The 18,886-nt window shown below is 38.1% G+C and overlaps 1 protein-coding gene across 1 annotated transcript in view; it reads left to right on the plus strand.

Moving 5' to 3' along the window:
• The first annotated feature begins 4,827 nt into the window (after positions 1-4,827).
• The window catches only part of tmtc2a (transmembrane O-mannosyltransferase targeting cadherins 2a), a 518,416-nt gene continuing 504,357 nt past the window's right edge, over positions 4,828-18,886 (plus strand). The window contains exon 1 of the mRNA XM_028817226.2: positions 4,828-5,771. Within this exon, the coding sequence (XP_028673059.1) occupies positions 5,689-5,771 (83 nt within the window). The 5' untranslated portion in view covers positions 4,828-5,688. The remainder of the gene's footprint in view (positions 5,772-18,886) is intronic.

Here is an 18,886-nt window from a genome sequence, read left to right on the forward strand (position 1 = left end):
CGTCGGTAGGGATAAGTGTCAGTACTTGTAGATTAAGGTGTAGTGAGTCTTCGTTGTTGACGCTTAATATAACTTACGTACTGAGATGTTCCGGAGTCACAGTTGAGAAACACTTTGTTAATGTCTTTTAAGCACAGGGGAAAAAATGAACATGTGAAACATCAGTATAATGTAATAAGCCACCAAGAAAAGTAACATTGCAACAATGCTATCTACGACCCGATCTCTGTAAACAGAAGTGACAAGAAAATCGAGCCCGGTGTATTCTTTAACTACCTTGTGGCGCTGTAGTAGTGCTGCTGCTTTGCAGTAAGGAGACTGTGAAAGATTGTGGTTTCACTTCCTGGTTCCTCCCTGTGTGGATAGCGCTTTGAATACTGAGAACACCGCTATATCAATGTAACGAAGTATTAACATTAATTGTCTTCGTGTAATAGTAAAAGGCAAATTATCTGCGACAAACAAACTGTTTTACACGCTGCATACCAACCTGCAGCGTAGTATTCGCCGCATAATCATGCTACTTTTTACATGTTTTTTAAGCAGAGGGAAAAAAATGAACATCTGCAAAATCCGTAACGCTGCTTTCAGTAAGTACAATGCACACGCGTGTAATTTGTCGGCCACTTTTTGCCAGCCGTCTTTTCTGGTTTGGGCTGCTTTTGCAGTGTTACCGCTTGTGCATATTAAATCTTGTAATCCTTCGAGTAACTAATTAACTAACTAACACCCACCCACCCACACACACATCTTGTGTGAAAAAATGCGCCCGTACTTTCATAATTTTGTTGCAGCCTATAGTGGAGTCAGGCACAGAGAAGGTCAGCTGCTGAGAGAGCGTCTCAACTGTTGCAGGGCCTGCATCGGTGAAGCAGGTGAGACGCTAATGAAACAGAGGCACAGGGCTTATTGGTTTTTAAAGACTGCTTCCTTCATTGTGTTTTAACCTCAGTTTTAAAGGATTGTTTTAAGGATCCCATGGGATACCCCTCGCAAACTGTTTTAGACGCTGCATTCAGCAATTCACATCTGCGACAAACATGCCTCTTCTTACATGGTCCTGCCGCGTCCACCCTCGTTCTCAAAGCATACACACCACCTAGCCATGTGCGCGCTCGCAAGAGCAACTCACGGAGACCCGTCCACCAACTCTAAGACCATCGCGTGTAAAACAGTCTGCGATGGTGGTGCGTGCGTCATAACCGAAAAGAATAATGAAAAGTCAATGTGGCTCAGAGGTGCATGTCGACTCCTAGCACAGACGAAAGCGACTTACGGGGTGGTCGGTGAGTTGTTTCGTCCGGACACATGAGCAGGCAGTGGGAATGCCTAGAGAGCGAGGGTGAACGCGGGCCGGGGAATAAGGAGTGTTGGTGGGCGGGGAAACGTTTTCCATGTTCCTGCAGGACCATCTAAGAAGACGCACGTTTGTCGCGGATGCGGTGGACGCGGGCCGGGGAATAAAGAGTGTTGGTGGGCGGGGAAACGTTTTCCGTGTTCCTGCAGGACCATCTAAGAAGACGCATGTTTGTCGCAGATGCGAATTGCTGTATGTAGCGTGTAACACAGTTTGCAATGTTGCACACGGTCGTGCGTCGTAACCGAAAAGTCAAAGTGGCTCAGAGCTGCATGTGGACTGTAGCACAGGCAAACAGAAATGACGGCATGTTTTCCGAGGCGTCGCATCCAAGTTGGTGGGCGTGGCTGTGCGAGTTTTCGTCATATCCAATGGTCTTAGAGTTGGTGGGCGTGGCTCCTTCCTGAGTGCTTTCATGGGTGTCTTGCCCGCTCTGGCGGCGGCTTAGAGAATTATATATATAGATTATTTGATGACAAGCACACACTGGGCCAAATAGCAATGAATTAATTTCTCTCTTATAGAACATATTATTTATCTCTGAACTTGGTTCATTTACCACTCTGATTAACAAGCCGGAAACAATTAAGGAATTCAAAAGGTGAATTATATCAAGAAAAATAAGGTAACACACAGACTAGTAAGTGAAATATAAGGGTATCAATACATATTTTATATTTATTGTTAAATAATAAATTACACACGACTAGGTATTTCTAAATTATCAGACTAAATTCATTAGATTAAACTTAGTTTAATTAAACTGGAGTTTTCACTAAAAGCACAAACATGATCTCTGATTAACAAATTGGTTGTTCTGAAATGGAGAAACTGAAGTGGCAGATCAAGACTTCATGTAAAATACTGGGAATATAGACTCTTGTAGTCTATTTTTATTATACTCAAACACTATTTCTTGAAATGTATGAATAATGGAAATGTACACAATCAATATAACAACCATAAAACAATAAGCTTTGCACAACATTTCACATGAAATTAGAAAAGCATACCATCAATTATAGACAAGTACTAGTGGGACTACAGAACGGTAAAACAGTGAAATTTTAGTTTGTTCCAAACAGGAATCGAAATACCCATTAACGGCTTCAAGGAGGTTATTTTTTCTTTCATTTCTACACTGTAATTATCTACCATAGTAGCTCAAAATGGGAAGAACAGTCTTCTCTCATCTGTACTTGCAATGCTCCTATATTACTCCTTCTAACTTTATGTTTATTTTCAGTTGTCAGTGTTTATAAAGGCGTAATCATATTGCAGAAAGTCTCCTGTTCCAACCATGCCCCTGATTGACCCTGAACAAGTTCCTTAACTTGTCAGTGTGGCAGATCTAAGAAAATGTAAATGAATTTGATTTATAAGTTTTTTTAAGTGCCAGCCGAATACATATCAGTCAAAAAGGAGTACTTAGGATATCAAATGACATAAGATGATCTGGCAGACACAAATCCACTTGGTAAGAAGATATGATAATAAAGATTATTTGACGAGATTAGGACGAGAGTTCACTTTTTCAATTACAGGTATGTTCTTCTGAACACAGTTTGTGCATTGCCAACCTACATTGCGTAAAAATAATATCAACCATCAATTTAATAGCATGAAAATAACCATTAAAATCCAAAGCGGCACTGTTCTTAACTCAACTCATGTTTCTACTGAAATGATTTATTCTTTAAATTTGCTTCCTGAAACCTTTTCTGGCAAATGTAATTCATATTTCTATCATCGCTTCCAAGTTACTGCCCACTATATAAAACAGCGCTGTCAAGCAGTCTAACACGTCTGTTAGGCTACTGACAGTCTCAGTTACAGTGCTTGAAAGAGTAACTGTGCAAATTCACTTTCAAAGTAAGATTTGTTTCAGCAACGAACTACATAAGAACAGGGACATTTACAGTAGCTGCATAGCTGCTTTGCCGCACACTGACTCTGGGTCAATTCCCTGATGGGGGGCCTTCTGAGTGCAGTGTGTGTGTTGTACCAGTGCTTTCAAACAGCCAAAGGTCATGAGTAGGTTGATTAGATAACCTGAACTGACCAAGCATGAGTGCGAATTGATGTGTCTGGGACAAAATGTATTTAGGTCTAAGAGTGGTCCATTATTTGCTGTGCTTTTTGTGCTATCTAGGACAGCACCTCATAACACTAGACTGAATAAGGAGTATGTTATAGTATGTATGTATATAAATACTGCTAAAAAAATTAAGGGAACACTTAATCATAAGAGTCCAACACCAAGTCAACTGTCTGGTTAGGAAGCGTAAGCGATTGTGAATCAACTTCAACTGCTTTGGTGCAAATGAAAGTGACAACAGGTGCACTGGAGAGGCAAAAGCAAGACAACCCCCAAAAAGGGAATGGTTTTGCAGGTGGCGGCCACAGACAATTGTTCTCTCCTTATCCTCCCTGACTCTTCCTTCTCTAGTTTGGTGTTTTGCTAGTGTCCTTGCCACTACTGGTAGCATGAAGCGGTACCTGCAGCCGATTCGGGTTGCACAGGTAGTCCAGCCCCTCCAGAATGGCACATCCTTACATCCCATTGCAAGAAGGTTTGCTGTGTCTCCCAGCACAGTTTTAGGAGCATGGAGGAGATACCAGGAGACAGGCTGTTACATGAGGAGAGCTAGACTGGGCCGTAGAAGGGCGTCAACCCAACAGCAGGACTGGTATCTGCTCCTTTGTGTGAGGAGGAACAGGTGGAGGCCTATGCTCAGGGATTGTCCACAGTGATTACATGTCCTCCCTATGTCTGTTTTTTTTTTAAAATTTTTTTTATGGGTACTCTGGTTTTCTTCCCTTATCCCCAAATGTGTGCATGAGGATGCTGTGTGCGCCAGTGATGTCTACAATGGATCGTTGCTTTGTCCAGGACTGTTTGCTGCCTTGCACCCAGTGTTAACTGGGTAGGCGCTGAATTGGACTAAGCGAGTCTGTGTAGTTAACAATGAGAAACTCTGAACGTTATACATGTGGAAAATGAATTAGTTTTTCTTTTTTCACAATGACTGGCACCCTGTTCAGGTATTGTTCTTGCACTTGATAGGACAGGCTTCCCTGCATTCCTGTTCTGGATAAACGGTTTTGGAAAACGGATGGATTTTTTCCCATATACTGTACATAAAACTGAAACGACAGGGTATTTAACTTCCTCTGTGTTTTACAGTGTGTCCGACACAAGGACTGAACCGGCCATCTTCTGGACTTAAATTCAATGTCACTACTCCTAAACTACAGTACAATATTTACAGGAAAATCGCATCTTTTGTGAATTACTTGTATTACAAAAGAGAATTAACATAAGGAAATAAAAGGCGCACAAAGAAGAATGTTCTTATTTTAAAATGACCATTCCTATTTTAACATTATAGCGTCTTAAAACAGAATCCGGACAGTGGAAGGATGAAAAAACAGCTGATGTCGATTAACACATTAAAAAAAAAGACAGCTTCGTTACTGGAAATCTATTTCCAGAACAATGAAAATCATTGCGCATTAGGATTAGGGGTAGATTAGGGTTGGATTAGACAGTAATGAACAATGTTGGCTCGCGCTCGCACGCTGCCATCAGGCTGTGCAGCCAGCCACTCGTCCAGAGCAGCGCAGCACACGAATCTGCCGAAATCCCATCCATTGTCTGACTACAATCTCGGCGGATCGCTTCCCTCGGGGCTTCTCCGGGACTGTAGCTACGGTTGCTTGTAATCACACACAGGCAGCACGCGCCGGGATTTCTCCGTTTACAGCAAGATGCGTCTGCGCATTCCCGAAGGAAAGCAAAAGCCAGTTGATTATTCTCCCAAACACTTATCTCTTCGCCTTTCGTTTGCCGCTCTGCCGTCCAGTCCTCTTTTCTAGAGAGAAAGAAAAGGAGAAAGAGAGCGAGAGAGGGAGAGAGCAAGCAAGCGGGTTGGGGGAGGCGGAGCCGAAAGCTGGAGCGCGCACGCGCGGGACCCCTTTAACCACGCGCGGCCGGTCGCTTAGCTCAGTCACATCGGCTGGAGTGAGGCGCGTCTGGCTTCATGCAGTCCACAACAGCCCTAGTTGCAGCAGCACCATCACCAGCACCTTCACGATCACCGGGCACGTTTCCTCTCGGTCTTTATCCGATAGGCTCCCGAATCAGCATGGGTTAAGGAAGCGTGATGCTGGGATTACTTGCTTTTGATACTTTGCCAGGATTGGGGAGCTGGATGTTTTTTTCTTTTTGCTAAAGGACATTAAACAAAAAGAAAGAAGATTCCCGAGTGGATTTGCATTTTTTCGAAGGGATCTTTCTTTCTTTCCTTTTTTATTTCTTTATTTTAGAAATGATTGCAGAGTTAGTGTGCAGCGCCGTCGCTTTGGTCCTGTATTTGAACACCTTGGGCGCCGATTTCTGCTACGATGACAGGTAAGAGGGGTTGCAATAAGGGCAACCTGTCACTCCTCTCTGTTATTTTTGGCTGAAATAGGCAGATCTTTTTTAAAAAATCTATAGCTTGAGGTATAAAAGGCAAGTTGTGTCCGCAAAGGACTCCAGTTGAGCCGCATGCTTTTCTGTGGCTTCGCCTGGTTTGCTGCTCTACACTGATCAGCTTTGGAATTGGCAAACCGCGCGGCACATTGGACGTTCAGCCCGGCGTCTGCGTTTAACACATTGAAGTTTCCACGTCAGTAGTGATCGGAAGTCAGGACCAGGTCAATCATCCACAAACATGCAACCCATCAAGCAAACAGCTCTGATCAAGATTTGCTTGTGAACTGGAGTAAACCTGCTTCCTGATGGGCAATTAACCTTTATACTTGCTATTGGTGTCCTGGCATTGCATTGTTGCTGTATCGATATAATTTAGAATACATTGATTTTTTTTGACGGTCAGTATTTGATGAATAAGTATTTAAAGTAAATTACTGTGCTATTTTTTGTGAAGCATGTTTGAGCTTTTACCTTGTAGCTTAACAACACTTGGAAACCTGCCTCTTTAAAGAAGTCAGTGACACTTGGAAATAAGAACGTAGCAGGACCGCTTTACAGTATAAGCATTTGAACACAGAAGCGCTCTGATATTTGGGAAGTCTAGGGAAAAGGACTCGCCTTATGATACGCGCAGGCTGAATTCCAAAAAAGTGAGAATGGACTCGCCTTAAAACACCGATGTTTTCAGACAAATTTAGTGGTGCTTTACTTGCCGAATTCAATGAGCCACTTTAATGGACTAAAACAAAATAAAACTGCATTAAACAGAGTGCAAGTGCTATACGAAAGAAAGTTACAGTATCATCGTTAAGGCTTTGCAGCTCCGTAAAGTATGTTTAGTTTAGCTGCACCTGTATCGTTTAAACGTTGCGCCCTGTTTTATTGCTCTTTTCAATGTTTTCTTCTTGGCACACGATTTCAAGACACACCTTTGCAAGCAGTGACCTTTGTACCTGTCCGGAGGCCACTTCTCAACGACCAAAATAATTATTAGACAAGATTCTTCTATAGTTTGTTTGGTGGCATTTAGCAGTTTCTTCTTTTAAAAAGATTTAAGAACCAGATGCTGACAATTTCTAAATTACTTGTAAGTTCATTTGGAGGAAATGCCGGTGTATAGCGCGTGTCATTGTGGCACTTAGAAGACTCGTGCGGAACTGCTGTAGATGTCATGTGCATCTGTCTGTTATAGAATCCGCCTGTAGTGTCACAACTGTATTAGAACTATCTATCTAGATTGATCTGATCGATCCCGCTATAATGTATGACAACCAGTCTGTCACTACTTGTCATTGTCGAAGTATCACCAGTAGATCCAATGACTCGTAATACTGCTGATGGTCTTGGGAAGGTTATCGATGTGAAAAGATGCTATATGATTGACTGATGACTTAAAGTGATCAGTACTATTATGTCTACTGTAGAAACGGGATTCCGTTCACAAATGTTTAAAGACGCTATACAAGGTTGGTTTATATGATGACAGTTTCAAAATGTAGTGCCCAAGAAGTATCCCGTTTTCATTTACATGTTAAAAATATTAATTCGGCAAATGTATTGTTATTGAAGAATACATAATTTTATATTCTGGCCGGAGGCACCGTTTTAGCGCAGGGTCCCCTCATGCCCATACCTTTATTCACTCGTACCCAGCCTATTAAAAATCGACTGACATCATTGCAGTATTCTATTCTGTTGAACTGGAGGAGGAAATCTCTCAAAAAAGGGAAGAACATTTTAAATTCAAGCTAAAAATATTGTAGCAGGGGATTTAACGTCTATAATCTTTTTTGATTGCAGTCTGCTTTTCATCATGCTGCACTTTTGTGTGATTGCATTATTTGTGAAAAAAAAAATCCCCCAAAATGATTGACGAGAGTTGATTTTATTCTTTGTGAAAATCCACTAGAAGTGACAGGCGAGTTTTGTATGATTATGTTTGCTACAAAATTTCCCCACAAATAACTGATGAATGCCGTCGCAGTCTGCAGCTTCCAGCTCTCCCCCAGTGCCTGCAGGTGGGTGCATAATACAGCTTAATAATACCAAAGGTGGAACGTTATGAGTAGGTTTAGCTACTAAGATATACTTGTAAAATACAAATGATCGCCTCCGTAAAATCAAGCATCTGTTTTTCCTTTATTTCTGCCTTCCCAAATATGAAAGAAAAACTTTTTATTATTAAAAAACATGTTTCAAATAAATGGTGAATAATTTACAATATCAATATATAATAAATATGAAAGTATCTGTAGGATTATTATTAATAAGATTTATCCAACTGTATCTATTTTTTGGTAATTATTTCTAAGCCATGGCTAACTGCCTGTGTTCTAGTAAATGAATGTAAATGATTGCAGTTTTCACATAGAATGACCTCTTTTATTGTCACCATTAGTTGCATTTCATGTTGAGTGCCATCTGTTACTTTCCACTTTAAATAGAGGGGTGCCCTTCTCTCCCCTGTGAAGAGAGCTGGATCCATAGTCCTTAAATCAGACATCACGCAGTAGGTGCTGCTGTGAATGCCACTGCATTAAATCTGGTATTTCTAGCTGAAATTTGACAGTCCTGTAATGATCTTAAGTTTCATTCTTGTAGTCACTTTTCTGCAATATGTAGTGCCTTTCATTATGTTTAATCATCTAATAAATATTTTCACAATGAACACATGAATAATATTAAATGGCACAAGTTATTACATAGTTACTTTTTCTTTTAAAGATAATAGTGAACTTTGTACAAGGAGTGGTGAATCGGTTAGATTGATAGAACTTTATTTGTCCATAGGGGGAAATTTGGCTTTTTACAGAAGTTCTTTGAATACATAAATACATACTGTAGATAAATAAATATATCCACCCACACCCACTATGGTCTGAACACACTCCAGTGAAAGAGTGTCTTCTGTTTTTGGGTAAACTACTCTGAATATATGGGCTTGTGTCTAAATTAAGCATATTCAGTCAGTTGAAAAGGATTATTAAAAGAAAACACAGTTTGACAGTTATGCCGGGTTTAACATTTTTTGGCTACTTGAAAATCTAAAATCTCCAAATGAAAATTTAGGTGCATGAAATGCAAAGGTTTCCAGATGTAGTCAGGTGTAATTCACTTCTCACATTATATATACAGTATACGTTTATCTTTATCTTCTTACTTCTGCTGTTTCGAGACAGACCATTGTTTGCTGCTCTTGACACTAATCATTTATAAAAGCTAGTAATAATCTGACAAGCCTGATTTAAAAATGTAGATAAATTATTGAATGAATCCTTCAAAGATTGTAAAAATGTCTACATACTTAAAACTTCCCAATGAATTCCAGCATATGGAGCCAATGATGCCATTTAGAGCACTTGCCAAAATGTTGAAAGAGCTGAAACCTGCTGCCTATTCTGAAGCATGTTTTCTCATTATTCTTATTTGAAAAAACTACATTATCAGGATTATCTGAAAGGTTTATCGTTTTGTATTTTATATTTATCCTCATGTCTTTGTGTGATGAATAGTTTCAGGCTTACTAGTGTGTCTTATCTGCTAAGCAGTCAAATCTAAAACATATTTTTTATTTCTGTATCCATTTGTCTTAGTTCTCCACATCTGCATACTGTACTTCAGATATAAAAGTATAAAGTAATATGTATACAAAATAAATATTTTTATAGAGACTATATATCTTTGTAGACTATATGAGTGTATATACAGTGTGCATGTACATTATTTATATACAAGTATAGCAAGTGACAAAGTGTTTGGGCACAAATGCCCTATATGGAACTTCACACCATCTCTATGTCCTTAAATATATTTAAATTTGTCATTAATTACACTTCCTTTCAATAATCACATATTTATTATAAAAAAAGACACAGAACATAACTCTTACTCTACACTGTGTGGGCTTTCTCCGGGTACTCCAGTTTCCTTTCACCCCCTAAACACATGCATGTGAGGTTTATTAGCAACTTGAAATTGGCCTGAGGTGAACAGATGTCTCTCTACCCTGCAGCAGAATGACATCCTCTCCAAAGTTGGTTCCTGCCTTGCTCATGACGCGGCTGGGATGGGCTGTAGCATCCAACGACCCTGTACTGAATTAGGTTTGCTCAGACAAATAGATAGATGGATGGAAAGATAGATATGCTCTGTCTAATGTGTGCAGGATCTTATCTTTGTTACTCTTCACCAAATATGTTTCTTTCAATATGTACATAAATGCTGCTGTTATTTACTGTATGTTTTTTATTTTGCATTTGTAAATCTGTGTACGTTCAGTGAGCTTTTCTTAGATGAAAATATTATTCCAGAATGAACAGAACTGAATTTAAAATGTCTATGCACTGTATTTCCATAATTAAGCTGAAAGTGAGTTACAAGTGTATGTTTCTCTACAATATGTGTATATGTTATGAATATTCAGTGGGAAGAAGTTGGAGACAGATTCTCTAGTTATCTGATCCCATCTTAGAAAAAAAAAACTTACTACCAGTATTATCAGTTTCAGAAAATTATTAGGTGGAATACTTGCTTAATGCATAAAATGAAAAAAAAAATATAGGCCATCAGGCAAAGCAGTCAAGCCTAGGCAAAGCTTAACTTGCGTGGCACATACGAAGCAGTCACTCTGATAACAGGGTCTTCTTTTCCTTTCATGACTATAAAGTAAAAACTTTATCTTTAATATGGAATTAACAAAACTAAAGTATCTGGTCATTTATTCCAGTAGCATATCAGGCCCCTGCCAGCTGTTTCTCTTTGTATCCCAATGAATATATGTTTACTTTTATTTATAACTGAAATTTCTCTTACATGAATTAAGTTTTCCCAGACCTGTTTTCCTTGCCTTTCTTGGGGCTATGATCTTATAACTTACTCTACATAACACGCACAGCAAGGTGCTGCTTTAGTCACTCGGCTGGTTTTATTTTAAGCGGTTTTGCTGCAAACCAGGCAGAATCATTTTGTAACTTGTCTGAATCTGTAAAACTTGCTCATGTCGAATTTTTCAGTTTGAGGAATGAAATGCTGGTTGTGGGGAAGGTTGCTTGTTGTAATTTTTTAGAGTGTCTACATCTGTAATGTTGATTTTGATGATATAAAATATAAAGAAGGCCTCCATTGGACATCTCAGAACCTACTGAGCATCGGCTTCTAGGCAGCCATTGCATTGGGAAGGAGACTTCTAATGGGTGTGAGGTGGTGACTTTTTCTGTTTTGTTGCATGTATGGCTTAAAGGCACTGAGCTAAAAATGTGACAATTTCAGCTTTCAGGGCGTGTGGGTTCAAAGTCCACAAGTGGTGAACAGGCACATTCACTCTGTAGACATGCAGCTACTGTGTAATAAATTGCAAAGCGCTCATTGCTTGTAGAGAAGGAGCCAATTTCTTTCTTTTTTTTTTTAAAGAATGTTTTGAATGAAAGCCTCCTAGTGCTATCTGGTTTAAAATATATCCTGCTTTGTATCATTCATCATTTGAAGAAAATGTATTTGAAATTGTTACTCTTGTTTGACCTTGTTTAAAAGTTGCAAGAGTTTGTGCTAAAGTGACATATTTACTATGCCACTCGGAGGGCAAGGAGTGCTTAAACACTTTTGTTAGAAACAATGGCATGCCATAAATGAAGCTGTTAATCAAATTGGATGATATATTAAAAAACTCATCAAGGGCTTTCTTCATTATTTACTTCATCCATTTTCAAATTCGCTTGATGCGGTTCAGAGACATGGAGTGGCCGAAGCTTGTCCATGCAGTGTTGAGCGCAAGCCTAGAAGAAACCACAAATGAGCAGTAGTCAGATATAAGGAACATTCACATGCATACATCACCCACACAGGGCCAGCTTAAAGTCTCCAAATTGTTCATTTTTTCATTAAGGAATCCGGTATATTGACACAAACTGGTAATTAGATGCAGAACTACTGTATGTTACTAGTTATGTGATTGGCAGGGATACAGTATATAACGTATTGTTTAATAAAACTAAAATATTTTATTGATTATTAGTTGAATTTAAAACTTACTGTATATCACTGTCTTAATGTGGCTAAGGCACTAGACTTTAAACCCCAAAATTTCTAGTTCAATTTCCATCTCTATCCACTGTGGGACTCTGAGCAAGTCACTTAATGTGTTTGTGGTCTAACTGTTAAAAAAAAAAAAAGATGCAAATAGTTGAAACATATCTTGATCTTTAGGTCACTTTGGATAAAGGCATTGGCCACATATCCAGTATTAATAATACTAAAATCTTTTTTTCATTCGGGATTAGAGAATGGAAGACTAATGAGAAACATACTGTATGGAATTTCATATGGCTTGATCTTTTCCAACAAAAAACACTATTATTTATTCACTAAAAACTGAAAGCAGCATATACTCTTCATTGTTCTGTCCAGACCTGGTTCCTGCCATCTGCCTGTATACTGCAGTCTCCTACATATCATGATCCTAAACTGGATTAACAATTTTCAAAAAGAGATGGGTGGACATTTTTAATTTTTTTTTATACGTGGACAAATAAGGTGTTATCACTGCTGCCTGGTGTTTCAAGAGCCCTGGGTTTGTTTTCATTCTGTGCAATCTCTTGATAGGTGAAGTGGTGGCTGTATGGCAAAAATCTGTGCTGGTATCAAGAAGGTTGCTGGTTCAAGTCTTGTTACTGTCAGAAGGGATCCTACTCTGTTGGGCACTTGAGCAAAGCCCTTAACCTGAAAATTGCTCCAAGGGTGCTGTACAATGGCTAACCCTGCGCTCTGACCCCCAAAGGTCATGCAAAAATACAATTTCCCCTTGGGGATTAACAAAGTATATTAAAATATCTGTGTATTAACTGATACTTAAAGCAAATTGGCAGAGAATCTGGTTCAGTGGTGAGTGCTGCTGTCTCATGGATACAGCATCTTAGGAACCTAATCCTGTGCCACTGTCTGTGTGCAGTCTGCTCATTCTCTCCATTTTAATGTTGGTTTTCCTTCCAAATTCTCAAAGACACGTAAGTTAGGTAAACTGGAAGATTTTAGAGGCATGTGTTTGTAATTGGGTGGCTACTGTAATGGTCTGACACTCAGTTTCAGATAGTTTTTCTCCTCACACCCAGTTCCTTTCTACAACCCTGAAGTGGGTTTGAATCTTTTTTATCATATAAAAAAGATGGCTACCATAGAAGCGCAGTCTTAGCAGTGCTTTTTCAAAGATCTAGATTTCTAGTCAGGTCATTTTCTCTTTCAAATTTTCTGATTTTTTATGGGTAATTTGTTTAATTTTCATATGTCAAGTACATATATTTTACATTGATTGGCGACTCTCAACTGGCCCATCTATGAGGGTGTGCTTAAATGTGCCATTTGTTGAAATGGCATGGCTCCTGCCTAAACAGGTTTGGCCTCTCAGTTACTTTGTAGAGGAAAAGGCAGGATAGGAAAATTGATGGATGCATCAAGTAACATTAATTAAAAAATCATTATAAATAAACTGGGATTCTTGTTTCTTCTGAATTGAGTTCAAAGTTGATAACTATTGTACAGACTTGACAAATGTCATTGTTTCACTCAACTGTGTTTTTTGCTCACATGCTAGTGTATTATTTATAAGAAAAGTATAAGAAAAGACGGAGCTGGCTCTTTTTCTTAGGAGACTGCATTCCTTTAATGTGGGCAGTGACATCCTTCATATCTTCTACAATTTTCAACACTGTGATGTGTTAGGCTGGTTAACATAACTTCAGTAGAGGCCCAATGAATTAGTAAGCAAATTAAAAGGGCAAACTCAATTATAGGACACACTATGGATCCCCAGAAGTAGTAGCAAAGGGGAGTATTAAAAAAAACTGAATGCAATTATGAGCAATACTGCATCTCCTCTCTCTGACACACTAACACTGAGGACGAATTATTCAGCAGAATTGTGTCAAGAAACACTAATGGGACTCCTTTATACCAACAGCAACATGTCTGCATAATGCCTTACTGTGGCTGTGACAGCCAAGTCGGAAGTTTTCTTTCTTTTTAATTTTCTGCCTTTTTTGTCATTCTTGTGTGTGTTCAGGCCATAGTGTCTACCTTTCTGTCTGTCTTTCTATCTTGGTTTAGTGTTTTAATAATTTTAAAGTAGTAAAATAACTTTTGATTTAGAGCTGGGTAATACTGCATATAAACATTTTGTGTATTTGATGCAAAGAGCAGTTTTATGTAGTAGCACTTCTCAGTGTTTGGGTTTTGCTCTCAATTTCTTCCTAGCAAATCTTCTCTGTGGAGTTTCCATGCTGTCCATATGCTGACTTAGTTTTCCAATTTATATACTGTATTGGTGACTAATCTTCCACTGCTGGGGCTTGTATGCATCTTGTGTTGAAATGATGTTGCATCCAGGCTGAATCTGCACCCACTGGAGCTAGATTAGGTGCATTGGTGGTCTTCAGTCTGAGAAAGAAATGAACAGAACACAAATAAATGGATTGGTAAGATTGCACAAAATTTAACTAAAAGGTTAAGGTGAATAGTGTTCCAAGAGAAAACAGAGCATATTCTTCTCCTCATTTGCCACTAGCTTGAAGTTCTTGCTTCCACTTCCAAGGACTTTTGAAATGATAAAGTAGACATTATTTTTTAAATGCTTGTTCCAAAATGGGCTGTCATTATGTTAGGCTGTTTCTCTGCAGCCTTATGTCACTTTCACCCTTAGATGTCTGAGTGGGTTTCTGACCATTTGAGATGACTTGATTTGTGCACGGTTAGTGAGACGACTAATTAGTACAGTGTCTCACAACTGTCTAATTACATTGTCACATTTGTGAAGTGTGAAGCATCATGCCTGCATGTCAGACATTTTTTGGGCTCATCTTACAGTTTAACGTATCTTGTTTATGTCCTTCGAACAGTGTGTTAATTTTTTTTAACAGTTTTGTCCATCATGGCTTTATAAAAAGACTCGAGGAGTAGAAAAAATGGCTGTGACCAATTCATTCCTTGAGGCAAAAATTGGATGTGTGACCCAGCTGACGGAAGTGTCGGAGAGCCTTTTGCATGTAAATGGGATTGCATTTTAATAGCAGAAAATGTGCAGGATGCAATATCTGTGATTTTACAAAATGATTAAATATAGTTTGGGCTTATGCATAGACATGGAAACAAGGTGAATGGATATAAAACGTGAATGCATGATTTAAAATAGTAAGTTAAAGAAAAAGGAAAAAAAAATACACTAAACAAATAAATAAGTGCATAAATAAAAAAGAATAGTAAGACAGAAAGTAGTAAGTAGCAAAACTCCTTTGTTCCTAACAAATTAAAGTGAAATTGGGAAGCTTTCCATGACATTTTTGTCTTTTCCATTGCAGGTCTTTTAGTTATTGACTCTTCTTGGGTGTCTTTTGTTTGAATGTGAAGTCCAGCTTCAGACAAAGCACAGCTGTATTCTAAATACTGTTAAAAAAATTACATTTTTGCATACAGTATAGATTTTCGCCAGTCCTTTGTACCACATTTAAGAGTGGACAGAGTTTATTCTGTCTTCGTGGTTTAGTTAAGTCATAAGAAAAGGTTTAAACGAAAGCACAGCTCGTTCACTGCGGTGGGCTGGCACCCTGCCCAGTGTTTGTTCCTGCCTTGCGCCCTGTGTTGGCTGGGATTGGCTCCAGCAGTGCCCCATGACCCTGAGTTAGGATATAGTGCTATTTTGAGCTGCGCTGCTTGGTAACATGTTCCATGTATCTATGAAGAAGTATTTCATGTGAAATTTAATATTGACAAGCCTGTATTTGTGCCCCAGTGTAACACTAAGCACCTAGTCTGCTGTATATAGTCACTTCATTACTTAGATTTCTGTCATGTTAGCTCTTAATCTCAAATCTTCAATTTCCTTTAATCTTTCCACTCTGCTCATACCTCCATAGCTTGGTAATTAATTTCATAGCTCTCTTCATGGCCTTTGTCTGGTATTGCTTTGTCCTTTTGTTAATATGGACGCTAAAACTGCACACTTTTTTCAGCTCTGTTTATCCTTATTCTCTTCATTAAATACAGGCTCAGGGCAGTCACATGAATTTTACAACTATAATACAACAACAGTAAAACACAACACCTTATAACAATCACATACATAAACAGACATATCAAAGTAAACAAACAGTAAATCAGTCTCAGTATTTTTTCCAGATGTTGCCTCAGAAATATATTATCCAGCTAAAGCGCAACCTTTTTGGACTTACACTTCTCACAGCATGCTATGTAACCTATTATCCTTTTCAATTGTCTTGTCTGTTTTAGAACAGTGATGAGTCCACTAGCACTCTTGAGCCTCTTTCTTAAGGTACACTTGTCATTTTAATTGAGAGCATGGGATCTACATTTCCACAACATGACTATTAAGCTTTTTTCCCCCGATTCCCTGTGCCTTTATTTTCCACCAAAGCACCTGATTGTGAATTTTCAATGCTTTGTTGAATACAATCAAAAAAACGCACTGTTTTGTTTCCTTTGAATGTTTTGAAAGCTGAGATTAGTTTAATCTTTTTGGGGATGAAGTTTGAAGTAAGGTAAATAGATAAGAACAAAAGGAGGCTCACTTGTGCACTCTCTTATTATCCTGGTGATCTCATTCGTGTGGAGCAAAACATATAAAATGGAGAAGACAAGTAATACATTCTTATGGGTGCTTTTTTTATCTGAAAAACAACAACGAGCAGTATTCAGTTTTGTTCCCTCTACTGTTTAACTAGTTTGATTTTTCCATTGTTTTGCTGTGTCTTGTAGTGTGAACTGATTTAAGCTTTGATGTTACTGTAGAATATATGCAGCTATTGCTGAATAACAATCAATAAAGGTTCAGGCTTCACCTCACTTTATCAGATCCCTGCTGGCTGATAGATCTGAACTGCAGTTTTAGTAGATAATTAAACTTAACCCACGTTTCCCTTTATTGCCTTCATGAGCTGACATTGCTAAATGATCCCTCTTTGATTCTTATTTTTTAATGTTGCTTGTATTCCCAATGGCTGTGACCAGGATAAGTAGGATCGAAAATAAGAATGATAAATCAATGCATTTTTTAAAAATATTTTTTCACTTTTCTTTCTTAACATAATCCAAAACTTTTTTATTGTATATGGCTGAACTGAATATATGAATATTCTGCACATGTTTCTTCTACTTATTTTTGACTGCAGTTAAAAATATTATTTTGTTCTTGTTACTTATTGTGCCAATGCCTTTATCAAAAGTGACCTATAACATTTGAGGTACAATTGATTACATTTCTTTTGTTTTTCCAATTGCAGCACAGGCAGGTGAAGTGACTTGTTCATGGTCACACAGTGTCAGTAGCAGGGTCTTAACCCAGGACCTCAGGGTTTGAGGTCCAAGACCTTAGCCACTGTGCCACACTGCCTGCCTGTTTGTAGCCAGTTTGCAATGCACCACTAGGACTCCTACCTCTGATAGGAGTTACTGTATGTTAAACAAAGACTAATGGACTGACTTGAAAAAATTCAGTTGCTACTGCCCTGTGTATCTTGTTGACATTGTTTCTTATATTATTTTGATATTTGATTTTTTTTTAATATAAATCCAGTGTTTGTGAATTCTCCAGGTGCTTAGATGTTCCTTTTATTTCACTTCCAATTTCATCATGGAGTAAAGCATATTCCAGAATGTGGCTATATAGTGCCTTCTCACAAGACATGGATGGAGTGGCTGTCGTGCTTTTTGCAGTATGCTTGATTTCAAGAATTTGTCCTACTTGTTTAATTTGATTTCAGTTGCTTCTGAAAAGTTGTCCTAAAAAGCTGATGTGGACATTTTTCATTGTAAGCATAGAGGAAGTTAATGTGCTTTTTCACCAGTGATGATGAAGAGTTTTGAATTTTTCCCAAACAGTAATTTTACATTAGTTTTTGTGCTTTTCAAAAAGTTCCTGGAATTCTGATGTCGGAAGCTAACATTAAAGCTTATTGCTTGATACCAAATGACGTTGTTTGAGAAAGCAACAGAAATTAAGCAAAATCAGATTTCACAGTTCAAAAATTTGACACGGTTAACCTCAGACCTGTAATGGACTGGCATTATATCTAGGGCTAGCTCCAGTGTAGTGCTGAGTAAAATGCAAGTGACTTTGAGTTACAGTCTACTAGTACAATAAATTGTCCAGTTAAAAGAATATTTTACATTAATGTAAATTTTAGCATAATAAAAAACTAAACGTTTTATTATGTTAATATTGTATGTTAATGTTTTCTTAGACAATTAAACTACCAGTAATTTGTCTAATAAACTGCTTTATGTCTTTTTTTTCTTAGGAGTTACCAACAGCTGTCAAAGCATGTAAATGTTTCCATTTGGAACCATAAATATAAAAACAAGTAAATAAAGTTACCCACCTAACCCCAAAAATCTGATATGCTTAAACTTGTTCAGTGACTCTTGTGGCGAAGACCACATAGTTTGGTTTTTATGGTTGACGTCTTTGTGTGTTATTGCCGCCTATACTTAAGCCTCACACATTGGCAACAAAATGCACCTCATGATGTTTTACATGGTAATTTAAATTATAACAGTTTTTAAAAGGGTTTGCATAATTAGGCTTTTATACTATACTTAAGTATGCATTATTATTGCCATAATTAATATAGGACCAAAGTGTGTCTTAAGATGTCTTCAGTTGAAATTTGCTACAAATAAAGATGTAATAAATTAACTTAACAATGGAGTCACTATTTTAAAGTGTTATAAATTAAGAGAATATAAAAGTAACACTAACAAGTAGTGAGCCAGAAATTGTGGCCATTTGTACTGCTGGCAGTTTCTTTTACAAGTTTAGATTCAACCCAAATTCATCAATATCCTAGGTAATTTAAGCAACATTATTAATTTATTTTACATATAGGTGCGTTTGCCAGTGCAGCAAAGTAACTAAGCTATTGGACTTGAGGTGGGGTGGTGTTGGGGTATTCATTTTTCCCCACAAATGTCTTGCTGGATGCTTTTACAATACAGTTTCAGAGCTCCACCACAAATGTTGGGAAATACTGCGTATTAAGATTATATTGTAA

The sequence above is a fragment of the Erpetoichthys calabaricus genome, chromosome 1 (genome assembly GCF_900747795.2).
Source record: "Erpetoichthys calabaricus chromosome 1, fErpCal1.3, whole genome shotgun sequence".
Classification (NCBI taxonomy): Eukaryota; Metazoa; Chordata; class Cladistia; order Polypteriformes; family Polypteridae; genus Erpetoichthys; species Erpetoichthys calabaricus.